General features: G+C 35.0%; 1 protein-coding gene across 1 annotated transcript; it reads left to right on the top strand.

The window, feature by feature from the left end:
* Nucleotides 1–497: 497 nt before the first annotated feature.
* On the top strand, nt 498–16,236 carry LOC140154691 (low-density lipoprotein receptor-related protein 12-like). The gene is made up of 3 exons (XM_072177258.1): nt 498–903; nt 15,042–15,401; nt 16,097–16,236. Exons 1-3 carry the CDS (start codon nt 576–578, stop codon nt 16,234–16,236), a joined length of 828 nt encoding a protein of 275 aa, XP_072033359.1. The 5' UTR covers nt 498–575.
* The last annotated feature ends 557 nt before the right edge of the window (nt 16,237–16,793 follow it).

Here is a 16,793-nt window from a genome sequence, read left to right as displayed (position 1 = left end):
AGATGTGAGGGGCATAGTCCGGTGGCAGACCAAGGTAGGTTGGGTTTTCCAGTAAAATTGTTTTTGTTTTTGTATGGGGATTATTGTTCTACAGTGGATACAAAATCAGGGGGGTGGGGTGTAAAATTGTCACCCTTGGGCAATTCGAGATATCCAAAATTTATACAGGAGTCAAAATTAAAAGCTTGTCCCATTTTGTCCAAACAAACATAGGGAATGAATTTACAGATATCTAAGCTTTAAATGGTACAACATGTATTTGCAATACGTGTATTAGAAATGTTTGACTTTCTGCGCCACATGCCAATGGATGTACATCCTCAAGGTCTATGTAATTGATAATAATGGTTCTAGTGTGAGTAGCCTATACCAGTCACGATAACACACTTACTCTATTTATGTCAGACCGACCAATCAATTTCCTTGATGCATGCCATCATATAATCAGCGTTGATAAGGTTGCTGTTTCCCTGGCGTGTCATATTATAGCAATGCATTGCGTCAATGTAAGTTCGTTTCTCTTGAACGAAACCAACGGATATTTTGTGATTGCCAAAATATAAACTTCATAAAACATGATCCAATTCACGTCAGTTTTGTTTCTGTCACTGGAACTAATATCGGTTATTTCGGGGACTACGACGGAGGAGCCATATATTACAACATGGGGAGATTACGGGGACGAAATGACTACTAATACTGGTCCAATAGATAAGATGTCAACCGCTTCCACGTCCACCCCAGTAACAGATGTACCAATGACGACAAGTACAAGCAAAGAAGTAACTCCAGAATCAGTAACTGAAATTGTATTTGAGGAGAACACCTTTACAGGCATATCATTTGCGACGGATACTGTGCTTGAAAATTTTACTGAAACTGTTACGGAAGCTCAAAAACAAGGTATGATGCAACGTTATTTAAAGGCACAATCATTGATCCCAGCTAAAAAGTAAAAAAATATAATAGGAATTACTAAAAAGTGACTTATAAGTCAATAAGGTATATTTTAACATAGAACACCCGGTTGTTTGCATGTTGGCAGATACAAAGTGTCCATACGGAAGAACTCCCCAACATTGACCAAACAGTGATATTTCACCCTTTGTAGGTTGTTTTCAGTTTTACCGCTTGCATCATTATTAGCCCACCCATAAATGCACAAATCTATCTAATTTTTGATTGATTTTTAGATTTAGCGCTTCTTGAGCAATATTTGTGGTATAAAGTGTACTTAATAATGAACATCATTTAAAGGGCATTTCGTGATCCACAGCCTCATCCCCCACTTTTCTCAAAAAAAGTTGAGATTTTTATACCACTGGAAACCTCTGGCTACATAATGTTTATGTACAAAATATTTCTTGCAGATTAATTAGTTTAGCAAAGATATCGTGAAATTTGAATTTCGTTCTGGTGCACCAGAACGAAATATACAACTCGCAAACGCAATATGAAATTTTGGTAATATGCTTTTTTCGTTGATATGTACTGAAAAATGTCATAAAAAGAGGATGCTAGGATCACGAAATACTCCTTTAATCCAATCACCAAACAGATTAATCGTAAGATTTCTTGAGACACTCAGTGATTTATTTATTCAGCAATGTGAAATATTGATTTGAACTGGTTGATTCGACCATTACCTCTTGCTCTCCTTAAATGACTAAGAGACTAACCACAACCACATTTTAAGGCAATTTTGCAATTTGATTCATTATCCATGTCTAGGCCTCGTATATGAGAATTGAGTTTCGCCATAATCATACTTGTTGTTTTATATAAACTCCTTGTTTTTGTCCAGATCTCATAAATATTTCAGAAATTTAAAAAGAGTGGGGGTGGGAGAGATGCGGTAAAAACAGCAGATATTATTTTAGTGATTCCTTTATGCACACCTTTTTAAAACAACGGAAGAAGAACAATAAGACTTTAAACAAATTTATTTTAATATCTTCAGTCAAGAGTTACGGTAATAATGCCTCAAATATTTATTTATCACGTAATACGGTAATAATGCCTCAAATATTTATTGTCAAATCAGTGCAGAGTTGGTTTGATATGAATATAATATAAGTTTTGATATAATTATATATTGAGTTTTATAAGATTTATAAATTTCATATTGATCATGCTGCATGTAAACAAAATGAATGAAAACACAAACCAAAAAATGGTTTAATTATAAATTTCTTTTTTTGCTTGAAACTATACTTTTTCTGGAGTTGTCAAGAAAATCAAACTCCAAAATGCGGTCAAATTGTTCCCAATGGAAAAGAACATACATATAGGTCGTAAAGAGCAACTGATGTGGTTTGATATACGTGATAAATTGTTGTATCGTTCATGTCATAAGTAACATTCCGAGATTTACAAGTGTAGTGCAGTACCGTTGTTTCACGTGTGCTATTAAATCAAGTAGAGTACTTTAAAACGGTTCCTTGACAATGTTTCTCATTGTCACATTTTGTAAGTAACTTGTAACTCATAAAATGTAGTATGGTACGACACACTACGAAAATGATAAATGTCAAATTCCTCCACTGGCGTTTTAAAAGAGCTTATAAATTAACACAAAAGATGTAACAAAAACCTAATAAATAGTTGTATTTCATTCATTTACTTATTTCGAGTCCAGAACTACTTGCCACGTGACTGATTGGTAACACTGATGCGATCTTGCTCATTTCGATGGCTTTCTAGAACCACTTCCCTCTTGTCCTGCATCACAGTTCCCAGGCAGATGTACATCTATTATTTAAGGGTATCAGGGTTTCTTGCTCCATACTTGGGTGTCCAATTGATCCGTTTTGAGACAGTTTGCTCTTAGTCCTGAAGCAATTTCTACTTGTGTATGAAAAGAATTCACTCTGTCGTTAACTCCTGTATCTTGTGACTGATTTCTGCAATCGGTGAAATGCAATTATCATTCAAACAAAAAACGTACACTTGGTCGTTTCGAGTCTTTTATTCACAAATTGCAACTCGCAGTACCGGGGAACCGTCTTAAAAGCGACTTCACGTTAGATTTCTAGGATTGTGTTTTCAGGTGAGGTTTATGATTTCATTTCTTACGTTTAGCTGAAGAGATATCTAATACTGCAAGACAATATTGCAAAGATACGATCTTAACAGTTTACCTATGTCAACGTCAAAGACGTTACAGCTGTACGGGTTTTTTTTGTGTGCAAAAATAAGGTCCCGAGGTCCCGATCATTTGCCTTAAAAGGGTTTTGAGTTCAACTATTCATGAGCAACAGAACAAAAATGTTCGGTTTGAAATACTTATTATGTAAGTTTACAAAGCTGGAAATGTGTCAAAAAATGGTCATATAAAAACAAAAAGAATTTGCAAATAATAAATAAAATTGTTGTTCAAATGTTTGACTTTGTTTGATTTCGTTTTAGATATGTCTTTGTAATTCCATTCTCTGGATGTTAAAAATGCTTTTGCATTGCATAACAATAATTGTTTCAGTTCACTGTCTGTTTTTCGATTTGCAATTGTAACTTACAGTATTAGTTTAACAGTCCCCATTGATTAGCCCGAGAAAGTGTAAACATGGTAAAACACTGTTTTGGTGCTATTATAACATACCCAACCCTGTTGCAGGAATTCCTTTTGACCCTGGGGTGGAATTCACAAAGACTTACGACGCATTGTAATTCTAACTCATCGTAACGCTAACACCCCTGTATGGAGGAGTTACGATAGAGTTTGGGAATTACGATGGGTTCTGGATTTGCGATACATCATATCTCTTTTGTGAGTTGACTTGGTGTTACTATAATTGCATTGTTTTTGATAAAAGATTTACAACGGATTACCAATCAGAATGTAAATGTAAAGTGTTTTCTTTGTCTATGAATAAACCAGACATTTGAGCCGAGGCAATCTACAATTTATTGCAAGTATTAATTTGAGGGTTTTTTTACTTCTTTTTAGAATACAAATCGAAACCAGGCGGATGGAAAAATTAATTTTCATTGTAGAAAATGATGTAGTTACGAATTTGGTTATGTTGATTTCAACACAATATTGTTATGAACATGTTGAGAAGTATAGCACCTAATTAAATCGATGGTAGAGAGCCAGAGTCGGTATTTGGTAGAAGACGTCATTGATTTTTACAACGCGCCTTTCTTCCATCACAGAAGCTTAAAATGCTTTGCAAGTTAACATTATTTAGACAAAGATGCCAAGCTTTAAAAGCATGTTTGGTCACTTTGAGCTTTTAAATCAACGAAATCTACAAATATTTTTTGTAACAACATTGTATGTTTACAATGTTTGCATAACGTTATGTAAGTATAGAACCTCATAATAGTTAAGTAAAATTTACCTCAAAACTATGTACTGGTGCTATTCCAAATTTGTAAAATTGTAATAAATCTTACCCAAATTAAGTTACAATTTTTAGTAAATATTACGTAGTTCTGAGGTAAATTTTACTTAATTGTAAGGATCTATACATACATAACGTTATGTAAATATTTCTCTGTGTGTATCAATACACAGCTAGATGTTTTATGAATGTCATTAAATAATTACTATAACGTACAGTACAGACATATTATGTGCTGACCTTTTAATCATGTTAATTGGTAATTTTAAGGTGAAGCTCGAGTAATATGAATATTCTTTTGAAAGAAGAATGTCGTTTAATATTAAAGCGTGACCTGTTTATAATGGCACCCATTCAAATATTAATGTTTTCATAGAAACACGTAGTAATGAATTATGCCTTGCTGTCAAATGTTAGACTGACAGTGATCATTAATTTGTATGTCAAAAATCCAGTTCCTGGGTAAATTATTTGTTGTCCTTATCGTGTACCAATTTTCCCGTAGATTATTGTGTGATTTCCATTTGAAAAAAATCAAAGAAAATATCGTTACACTTTTATATCATATTCAAACACAAGTAGGTCTCCTATGTACTATATGCCACTGTTCAATGTTAACATGCGTAGACTGAAGTTTGACAAATTTGGCGTATCTTGTCAACATACTGCGCCATTATCACAATTTGGTTTCCATTAATATTATATATTAACTATAACTCGTATAATATAGCCTATATTATACGAGTTATAGTTAGGTACATAGGTACATGTATATACATACATCATTATATTAATATTTCATTATTATATTTTCCGGCTTTATGAAATAGAAAAGTAATAACCATCCAATCTATTGTGTGACCCGTAAATACCTTCGTGTGTTTGTCCTGAGCCTTGTATTCAAATACATATGATAGATCGGTATATCGGAGGATGATTATTAGTATTGCATCAAGTATACTATAGATTTGGTTCAATGAAATCTTGCAGAATTAGGAAGTTTCTGTATTATAAGTTTGTCGAGTACTAAATTTCTCCTTTTTGTATTACTATTAAGCTGAATTTATACTTGATCGCTGAGCAATTACGATGCACCGCTTTTGGAAAGCGGTAGACAATCGCTGAATTTTACTAATACGGCGATCGCGATTGCATACGACAATTAAAATCAAATTCCAAGCATACAAATTATTACAATTATTACAATTATTATAAAATAGCCTTTAAGTGAAAATGATGAGGATGCCGCTGAAACGCAGAGTGTGTTAACGCAGAGTGTGTTATTGTGGCACCCGGTCTGTCATACAGCCAATGGAAATAATGACCCATGGAACCTTGAGCAGTCCAGCTTTCCAGAGAGTGACCTTCGCCTCAGGCAATTGGTCTAGGTTATAGTATGGATGAATGAGTTTTTGCAACTAAAATGTTGGTAAAATAAGAGCAATTTTTTAAGGAGTCTATAGGGATATCCCTTTTGATCACCCTTTTCGCCAGCGCATAGGGCGCTGGTACCTAATTCTGAGATGGGGTTTGTGTACACTAAAGATTAGCTAAGATTATAGCCTTCTTCTATTGGTATGAAATATTTTTTTTACTTCTCGTGGTGGAAATGTTTTTGATGTCTGCTAATTCGATTTGCAAGGAAAAGAAAGTATGTTTTGCCGTTTCAACGAACGAAAACGATTGAGTATTGCCAAAGTTATGTTTGAATTAATTATGACTTAAAAAGTTATCATAGGTTAGGCCTACACATATAAACATAAACTTGTTCAGCAATCAGCATATCAAAAAAATGACATGGTCAAAGCATGGTCAAAGCGGGGGAATGATCACGAGGTCATATCAGTGGACTACTGCATGAGCATAGCATGATGTTTGGTTGCCTGTGAGTCAGGGCTGTCACTCTCACGCATTGGCCGTGAGTCTCACGCATTGGGTCACTTTCTCACGGTCACACGCCAAGGTAGTATAATCTCACGCCAAGGTAGTAAAGCTCACGCAAAAAACTGGAAAATGAGTAAAATCTCACGCATCGTCATGAATAATTTGTTGCTCCTACCCCCCCCCCCCGCCGTGGCTCAAATAATCATGGTACAAAATGAACATTGGAGTCGGCAAATCCCGGTACGTCTCTGTCTCACGCCAAGCAATTCCAAAAAGTTGACAGCCCTGTGTGAGTGCATAATTGATATGTTGATAACAGATCTAATAATGTTGTGGAATCAAAATCTTCATTATATGGAGCACATTGAAGTCAAAGTAATTATCTATCCTATCCTGTATCGTTTTATGGATAAAATGGACTCAAAATGTTATTGATGATATTATTGCTATCTTTAACATCAGTTTTGTCTTTTCAACGGGAAAAATCCGATTGAAAATAAAGTTTTTAGGGGCTAGCTATAATATTGAACAATATATCCCATATTTTGACATGCACTAATAGAAAATAAATAAATTATTGTCTTACTTTATAAATGATAAATACTGTAAAATGACACATAACTAAAGTGAGGCCAATTTCTATCTTTTTTATTTGATTCATAAAATTACATTCAACAAAATGATTGAAGACTGAGAAAACACACAATGCAGACTACAGAATGGAGTAGGTAAGATTCCATGTCCATAGCTTTGCAGGAGTTTCGGACTAACAATCAACACATTCAAAAAATACAGTTTAAAAGTGAAGATTGTAGTGAATGATCAGTCCTTTATCATGTGCTTGCCACTATCTACTTTATAGTAAACTATACATTGCGAAATAATATAAAATTATTTTAAAATAAAATGTGCATGTAAGTTGAGTTAACATAGCGAATTAACTAACAACTGCAGTGTATTTCTTGATTTTTATAATAAGCATGGGTAAAAAGCAGTAAAGACAAAAATACAGAACAATTTGGAGTAATGAATTACAGAGTTGACAGGAGTTATTGGAGTTAATGTGTTTTGCTGTTTCAGTGTGCATGTTTTCACCATTGATGGTTTGGTGAACTGTCATGTAACATGGATGTAAGCGTGATCCTAAAAATGCCTTTCACGGTGACCCAAACTATTTACAAGACCTCTTCTGCATTGACGCTGGCCTTCCCTTTTAAAGGGAATTTTTATTGTGCTTACATACCGACGCGACGTACCAGGCATGACCTTATGCGGCATTAAAATGATTGGTATCCATCTAGTTGGATGCTCCCAACTTTTTCCAATTAAGAATATATGTTTACGTAAAAATTGTGATCATGTGAGATGTGAAAGACGAGAATATCTTGAGTAAGTTGGCACATTAGTGTGGTTAACCTATTAATAAAGTAGTTTGCACTCAAAATGTTTACTTAAGGCTTGAGCGTTGATATCTTAACAGTGTAAAAACGATTATTTTCCTAGGACTGTATAAAACTGGGTCGCAACTGTGAACCAGGCCTGCTGTGAACCTGCACTCAACAGCAAACATACTGTTTACTAGTACAAAGATTCTTTTTGCTATGGTTACTTAACTATTATGACCGGGATATAAATGAATCAAATGGGGAATCAGATGTAAAGTTGTAGTAGTAATATTTAGTATCTATGTAACCATAATAAATTTACGATGTTAACTCGACAGATCTCCAATCATTACTCTTTACTGCCGATCTCCAATCTTAACTAACTACTGGTTGATACAACATAATTAATATACAATTAGAAAGTGTGTGGGAGTAGGAGATGAACTAACTCTGATTGGCCCAAAGTTATGGTATGTGAGCAGGAACATAATAGCTTCCTGTCTATAAGACAAAGGACACCAAACATGGGCTAAGAATGTGTGATGTCACTGATGCAACGTTATGCATTGTCTTGATGTTTCAGGGAAATCACTTATGTCTTGGAATCAAACAATAATGCAATTGTAACAATATTCAATTAACCTAATCTTAATAAGGATGTGGAGGACAACATTAATAAAAGCTTGAACAATATTATAATAAATCATTGCCGTCATCAGAGTAAGTCATACACCTACTAAATTAGTATAATGACCCTAGTTATATCTGCTCCTCCTCCAAAGAAGAATACTCCGTATTCTGTGAACCGAAGTATAAACAGTTCATATTAAGAAATATAAATAGCGATGTAAAACATGCTATTTTCATATGAAATTTATCAAAAGTATCAATTCAAAGTTTATTGCAGGTCATGCGAATTCCATCAGTTCATCATGTTCATCAGTTCACCATAGTGCATCTCAAGTTCCTTGAGATGCACTATGGTCGTACTGAAGGAAGACATCAAAAACACATAATAATGATAATAGATACAATTAGTCAGGACAATACTGTCAAAGAAAATTGACAGTACTATAAGTTTAGTATGCTTTGCTTTGCTTTCTTTCTAAATCTACTTTACAATATTCTACTTAATATGTTTGGTTAAGATTTGAGTGACCTTATGTTAACTGGAAATTCTGACGCAAAATGATCAATTCCTTAAAAGTACATAACAGGTATAACAATATAATACAAGGTAAAATGCTCAATGGAGCGGACAGACTTATCCTTTAGTCATGTCAATAATAATCTTCTTAACAATCATGAATTTTAAGCTATAGCATTTATCCGAATGTTTACACATTTCTTACTCATAAAATAATTGGGTGTATCCTATAGATAACATCATAATTCACATTCTTCTTCATAATACATAATATTTCATTGTAAAAAAAACAATGTCACATTATTTTTCTCAAATTTGCATCATAGCAAAATAATTGTACATCACTGAAAAATACACTATTGGCAGCCGAAAGAGAAAGTTATACAGAATGGTACATGATGCAAATTAAGAACCTTATATCCAAGGAATGTGTACGCGCGCTTCACTATTCCAACATACTAGATACAGCAACTAGTTAAAATCAGCATAAACAGTATGGGAAAAAATCTTGGAACTTGCATCATGCACGTAAATCTAAATAAACAAAACAAAAAATGGCATCAACTATAACAAGTATTTGCTTTTCAAGTCTTCATCTTTCTGCCCTTTCTTATGAATTTATCAGGAACATTCTCTTTTGGTTCCCATGTACATTTCTTGTAATTTCTCCACTTAATTTTGAAATGCAGCTTTTTGTTAATTACAGATGATTTCATAATCTTTTCCACAATGGACCAATCGCCTTTGCTGGGTTCAGTGGGTTGTTGGATGGAATCATCTATTTCATTTTTCTTTGTTTTATCTTTTTGTCCCAAATCTGATTTGTCCTGTTTGGATTCGTCTACCTTTATCTTTCCTGGGGTTAACTGGGGAGGGGATAAAGGCAAGCTCGGTTTACCTATTACAATCGGGGGAACTACATCACTGACTTTAGTTTTGGGTACATCTGATTTTTTGTGTACAACACTATCTTTTGTGAGTGGTTCACCTGTCTTGGCATGACCCTGAGTACCACTTGCATTACCAGAAGGTTTTGATTCTGGTATTTCCTCAGAGTTTAGATCAGATTCGGATTCAAATTCTGTAGGTTCATGTATTGGTCGGTCAAAGTAAATTTTGAGCCTATTTGCATGAACCACAGATTTTACAAGTTTGTTTGTTACACAGTGCCTCAATTGATATGTAGATGTAAAATTGTCATATGCCTCACAAATATAGTATGGTCCTAACCATTTCTTGCATAATTTAGGTGATAAGCCGACAGGGGGTTTGCTTACAATATAACCATACTCGTCCACCAACTTTAAAAGTGGGCAATTTTGAACGTTTGTCAAATTGTTGTTTGTATTTTGACTTGGCATTTGCTATGTTCTCTCGAACAATTGACTTGGTTAGTTCAAATTTGTCCATGATGTTAGCTAACGATTGTTGCTCTTGTTTTCCTAGAATTTACTTATCAGGCAAGATGGCTGTATCTATCGGTAGTGTACATTCTTTGCCAAACAAAATAAAGTAAGGACTGAAGCCTGTAGATTGTGTTGCTGGTGTTGTGCGATATGCCAACATGATACTTGGTAATAATGCAGGCCAATTTGACTGATCAGCTTTGCAATAAGATCGTAATCCTTGCAAAATGACACTGTTCATTCGTTCACATGATGCATTTGTTTCAGGGTGATAGCTGCTCGTTGAAATCTTTGTAATTTGGAATATCTTACAAAGTTCCTTGAGTAATTTGGAAAGAAAGTTTGTACCTCTGTCTGTTAGAATGGATTTTGGTGCTCCATATCTACAAATTATCTCGTTATACAAAATTCTTGCAATTTCTGAGGCTTCCATTGTTTTCAAAGGAAAAGCTTCACACCATTTCGAAAATGCATCAACAACAAGCAGAACATATTGGTTGCCATCAGGCGCCTTTTTCAACGGACCAAGTATGTCTAAATGTAATCTACTGAACGTGTCTCCTGTTGGAAGTGTTATAGTTGTGGGAATCAGGGTCATTTAAGCAAGATGTGTCGTTCTGCTAATCAAAATTGACAATTAGGCCCCAAATCTGGAAAGTCCGCACGGAAAATTCGAAAACGCCAAAAGTATCCAAGCATTTATGATATTAAAACTACACGATTGCACGGTCGTCCCCATTCACGACGTTGTTCTTGTCGTCTAGTAGTAAACTTGGCCTGCTGCCGAAACCTTGGTTGATCATAGAAAGAAGCTCGCTGAGGTCCTTGGGCCGTCGCAATGGATGAGACTTGATGTGATAATTCAGTCATGCTCTGCACCAACTTATCAATTCGGTCATCTTTCGTGTCTGTGAGTTGGAATAGGGACTGTGCAACACGAGCTGCGTTAATGCCTTCATGTAGAGTGCCGGGCCGGGCCTTGATCAGTACAGCTTTTATTGTAGGCCGAAGTCCACGAATGAAAGCTTCCAGTGACCCATCCTCATCAAGTTCTAGCTGGGCCGACAGTTTTTCGATGTCCCCTGCGTACTTTTCAACTGTTTCTGTTGGGGACTGGCGTCTCTCAGACAGCTGGGATCTTAGGGCCCAGATCAGGCCATCGTGTTGTCGGTATTTCTCATTGAAAGCGGCAGTTAACTGTTGTAGATTTCGTCGTGTTGCTTGTGGCAGTTGACGATACCACAAGTATGGCCCTTCGCCTAAATAAAGTCCGACATTGGTCAGAGATTGGGCTGGTGTCCATCCTTTACTTGTTGCAAAGATTGTATATTTTTCCAGCCAAACAGTGGGTGACACGTCGCTGTATCCCTCAAACTTGGGCATTTTCGTAGAAGCCATTGTAATAATAAGATCACAACCGGATTCTCCACCAAATATGACCGGGATATAAATGAATCAAATGGGGAATCAGATGTAAAGTTGTAGTAGTAATATTTAATATCTATGTAACCATAATACGATGTTAACTCGACAGATCTCCAATCATTACTCTTTACTGCCGATCTCCAATCTTAACTAACTACTGGTTGATACAACATAATTAATATACAATAAGAAAGTGTGTGGGAGTAGGAGATGAACTAACTCTGATTGGCCCAAAGTTATGGTATGTGAGCAGGAACATAATAGCTTCCTGTCTATAAGACAAAGGACACCAAACATGGCCTAAGAATGTGTGATGTCACTGATGCAAGGTTATGCATTGTCTTGATGTTTCAGGGAAATCACTCATGTCTTGGAATCAAACAATAATGCAATTGTAGCAACATTCAATTAACCTAATCTTAATAAGGATGTGGAGGACAACATTAATAAAAGCTTTAACAATATTATAATAAATCATTGCCGTCATCAGACTAAGTCATACACCTACTAAATTAGTATAATGACCCTTGTTATACTATTAAAACCTGGAGATCTTGATTGGCCGACTTTCTGATGAGATTCCTTTGATGGTCTCAGTTCTTGATCCAAGATTCGGCAATGTCCAAGATCCTGTCTACCCAAGGGAGATCCCTCGTCTACCACAGTCTCAGTCCAAGTCATGAAGACCATGTTTTCCAATATCCTAGCTGTTATGCTAGTGTTTTCTAAATGATCTTCTATGTTGACCGTAAGCTCCTCTGTTGGAGATCACTCGAGCAAGCTAGCTGCTCCTCCTGTTTAATTACTCTCCAGGCCTTATATACTACAACACATTATATCATTCATAGTATAACCACCACTAGCCAATCAGAATCAGTAATCTGTATAGATTATTACTTTAATAGCACCACCACTTCATCCCGTAACAATCATGATCATTTTAGTAGTTTCTATTCTTTTTGATTGTTTAGTACAAACCAATAGGGATATATATCATAAAAAGTGAAAACTAATGTCTGATGACAGAATATATAAATATTATGGAATATTTTGGGTGCACATAACACCATGGGTATCGTTTCTGCTGTGTTTCTAAATGGCGTTAACCCCATCTTCATTCCTGAATAATTGAGTTCTTGTCAAAACCCTCATTAGATTTTAGTTTAGATAAAAAAACAGTACATGTGTTACGAGCCGCAATGAATCAAGGCCAAAATCACCTTTTACCCAAATTCACACGAATGCATAACAACAATACACTATTTGATTAACTTAACAAAGTAAAATATGATTGGTACAAACAACAATTGCACATACAATACAATCACACACTCACAGTTTCAATGCTTCAATACAGAGAATGTTCTGGAATAGTGAATTCCCAAATATCTAATGATTAAATTTGTTTTGATCAAATTAATGAATGACAGGGATTTCCCCAAATGTCTCATGGAATATCTCTTAATTTTGTAAACAGAGATAATAATCAACTTAAATTACTCAGGGCACATCACACATGTTACTAACATAATGACAAGTGTGAAGCATTTTTTTTTATTGAAATAAAATAATATTGTGGCTAAAACGGTTAAAAGAGTCAGAGTTATAGAGACAGCGAGAACGAGAGCGAGAGAGAAGAAGAGAGCAATGTTTTATGTTTGTAATCGATCGGTATAGCAAGTAATGTCTCTTCATTTGACGTTATTGATGAGCAGACTTGAATTTGTAATTAAAAGCATTGTTGACGGCATTTGAAATCGGTAAATTAACACGATCCATCATCTGTTATAGCAAAGGCACCGAATTACACGAACAGCCTTTTTTGACAGAGCTCAGATATTCTACTGACATTTGATATGATTGCATACATTTGCGATCAATTTTATAACCATAATAACGTACTATCCACTGAGAATATTTAGACCTCACTGTCCGGCTTTGCAATGCAATTAACAAGGAGGTAATGTTTTGGATGAAATGGGGTTAGTATGTGTATCAGTGAAGATGATATATATTACAGTTCATATGATCATCAATTATTATAAATGGTGTGTAAATCAAATAAGAAACTTGTACGCACATTTTCAACTGGTTAGTGATACACATTCAACACAATAAACGTGGTAGCAATTCATGAAACATTATCTTATAGCCATAGTCATTTAGATCTTGATTGTGACTGTAAATTTAGGTTTGACTAATATTTTTAGTGTTAAAAATAACAACATCCAAAATTTAGGTTGAAAAGACAAAACAACCTAACATTTTTACTTTATTTCTATGTTGATGTCCAAGGTGAATAAGAATGCTACAGGTGGCCAGTGAGCATCCATGATCATTCTGAGATATCCAGGGTGAAAGTTTACACAGTGATCAAAATTCAAAATTATACCCAATTTTACACTTAGCACACACACCGTTAGTCACTCGCTTACTCAGTCATTTAATATTGGGCACTGCACTGGTCGAATTCTGTGTTGAAATTAGCAAAATTGTGAGTTACACCTTTTTACTTTCAAACATTTTTTCTTTCTCGTTTTAGCTTTTCAAAGTAATATAATTGAAAGATTTTCCCTAACTTTCTAAAGTATTGTGTTAAACATCACCTCCTCACGTTATCCACTACAATACCGAACTTACTTGACTTGTTACTGGCATATCTCTGCTACTGACGCATGATTGGTCAAACTCCTCTGGACGTGGAAACGGAACTTAATTATGATTTCCTTACAGGTGTTGAAACGCAATAATATCTCCGAATTGGGATTAATTAAGGAAAGCAAACTTACATACTTGAACTAGTTTTGAAGACAAAATGTGCTGATGTTAAAAAAATGAAGAATGTTTAAGCCTACCAAAACCCATCTCAAATTATACACTTCTGACCACCATTTCGAATAATGCTACACACCATGGATTCCATGGTGTTGCACTGCACACCTATTGCTCAGTAAAGATAACCTTTGAGTTGGAGCCAATTTCTAAAAATAAGTAGTGATTAATGTTACCAAACTTATGTCATGATGAAATAATAATTTTTGAAGATAAAATGTGCTGATCTTAAAAGATTGAACAATGTTTAAGACTATCACTATTCATTTAAAATTATGCACTATTTTTCAGATGTGAGCTGTTTTCGCCATGCAATGATGGCTACCAGTTATTGATCAACCAATTCTCAAAATATGACTAAATGTCTGGTGGAAAAAAGTGTCTGACATAATGTCGATTTTATGTGTTTTGTCAGTCAATTGAGACGTGTCTGTTGTGAACTTTTTTCCAAAATCGACCGTCACTTTGGCTATAAGCTTCATCATTCATTGAACTGCTACCTTACGTATTGTGCTGACTGCATGTAGGTTAGTTGAGTATGGTAAGTTGAAAATTAGTCAAATAAACCATTTGAGCTCTTTAGTTATAAATTTATAATTTTTTATAATTTTATTAGATACCGGTGAATGCCCTGAGCCGATAAGGATATACGTACGACCTGGAGATGTGTTCAACATCACCTCCCCTCGTTATCCGCTACAATACATAAATTACTTGACTTGTTACTGGCATATCTCTGCTACTGACGCAGGAGTGGTCAAACTCACTCCTCTTGACGTGGAAACGGAACTTAATTATGATTTCCTTACTTATGGCAGTGGTTATAACGATACTGATGGAGTTAAAATGTACAGATTAACTGGCACGGAAACACCCGAGTCGATCTTTGGATATCACCTGTGGCTGCTACTAGAGTCAGATAACACTGTTGGGAGAAAAGGATTCCTAATGCAACTAGAGTGGAGCAGTCCTGTTGGTAAGGTTCGCACCGATAGACACACAAGCACAGACTTAAATGCGTTATTTCTATCCACCCTGTATTCAAAATGAAGTACACTCACATTCTACAGCAATTTTCTCAAATGTTCCCAAATTGATTTCTATCTTGTATTGTATGTTATGATTAACGTATGCCTAATTGATGAAAAATCTAAGATAAGTTCTTCTGATTTGAATAGAAATGACAAATCCGTCCTGACGAGGTGTAACGCTATGTAAATCAGAAGTTATTTTAAAATTCACAATGAAGCGAAACTTCCAATATTGAAGATTTCTTTACACCACTGCTATTCCTTTTAATTTAGTCTATATATTTTGTATGTTATAATAATTATGTGTAGATATAAATAAATCAGGAGAAAAAATACCAGTGCCCATTGTTGAGCTACAGACATTCAAAAAGAGCACATTTCAAATGATCTGTGTAGGTGCCTTTGGCAAAATTACAAATTTGCTTAAATTAGACCATCTTTCACATTGTGGAAAATTGGCTCTTCAAAATTCTGTATGTTCGTAAATATAATGAGCTCTGTATGAATATCTAGGGATACCTTCCCTATTTCCGTCTACAAACCAATTTGAACTTTGCCATTTAAATCTTAATCTTTTATAACCATTATTTGATACGGGTCTTATAATCTTGTTAATAAAATATTGATATCTCTATTCTAGATGAATTGTGTGTGGACGGTGATTTTATGTGTTACCACGACAACAACAATAGCCGCTCGTGTTGGCATCCAGGAATAGTGTGTGACAGTCATCATCATTGTCCTGACAAGGCAGATGAAGAAGGGTGCGGGAAGTCATGATAAATAAATAAATAAATAAATAAATAAATAAATAAATAAATAAATAAATAAATAAATAAATAAATAAATAAATAAATAAATAAATAAATAAATAAATAAATATATAAATATATAAATAAATAAATAAATAAAGGCAACCGGTACTCGTTTCACTGCATACCTTCACCTTCGATTATTGGGTACCCGATCATCATCCGTTACCTTGCGTTCGCTTTATAATTGTTCACCCAACTGAAACTATAATACCAGCTCATTGCTCATTGCACAGGTAAAACTGAAACATGTGTAGTGTGGATTTAACCAGAGAAGATCTGATTTAATCAGTTGAGCTGTTTTCAATGAGTGTTATCTTGGTTTAATAGCTTTTAATGGGGTTTAAGTCCTGCAAAGGTCGTGGTGAATTCTACTGTAGACATGACTGCATCATGCACCACAACTTGGAGGACGACCACAACTTATAATTGGACTGTGCTTTATTTGTCCATTTACCGTGGCAGAATACAAGTGTATCTGCAGGCCATTTAGCCTGGCTCCGGTTAACATAGCCGTAGTCTTTA

This window comes from Amphiura filiformis, chromosome 6 (genome assembly GCF_039555335.1).
Source record: "Amphiura filiformis chromosome 6, Afil_fr2py, whole genome shotgun sequence".
In the NCBI taxonomy this organism is placed as follows: Eukaryota; Metazoa; Echinodermata; class Ophiuroidea; order Amphilepidida; family Amphiuridae; genus Amphiura; species Amphiura filiformis.
This window is presented reverse-complemented; position numbering and strand designations above follow the sequence as displayed.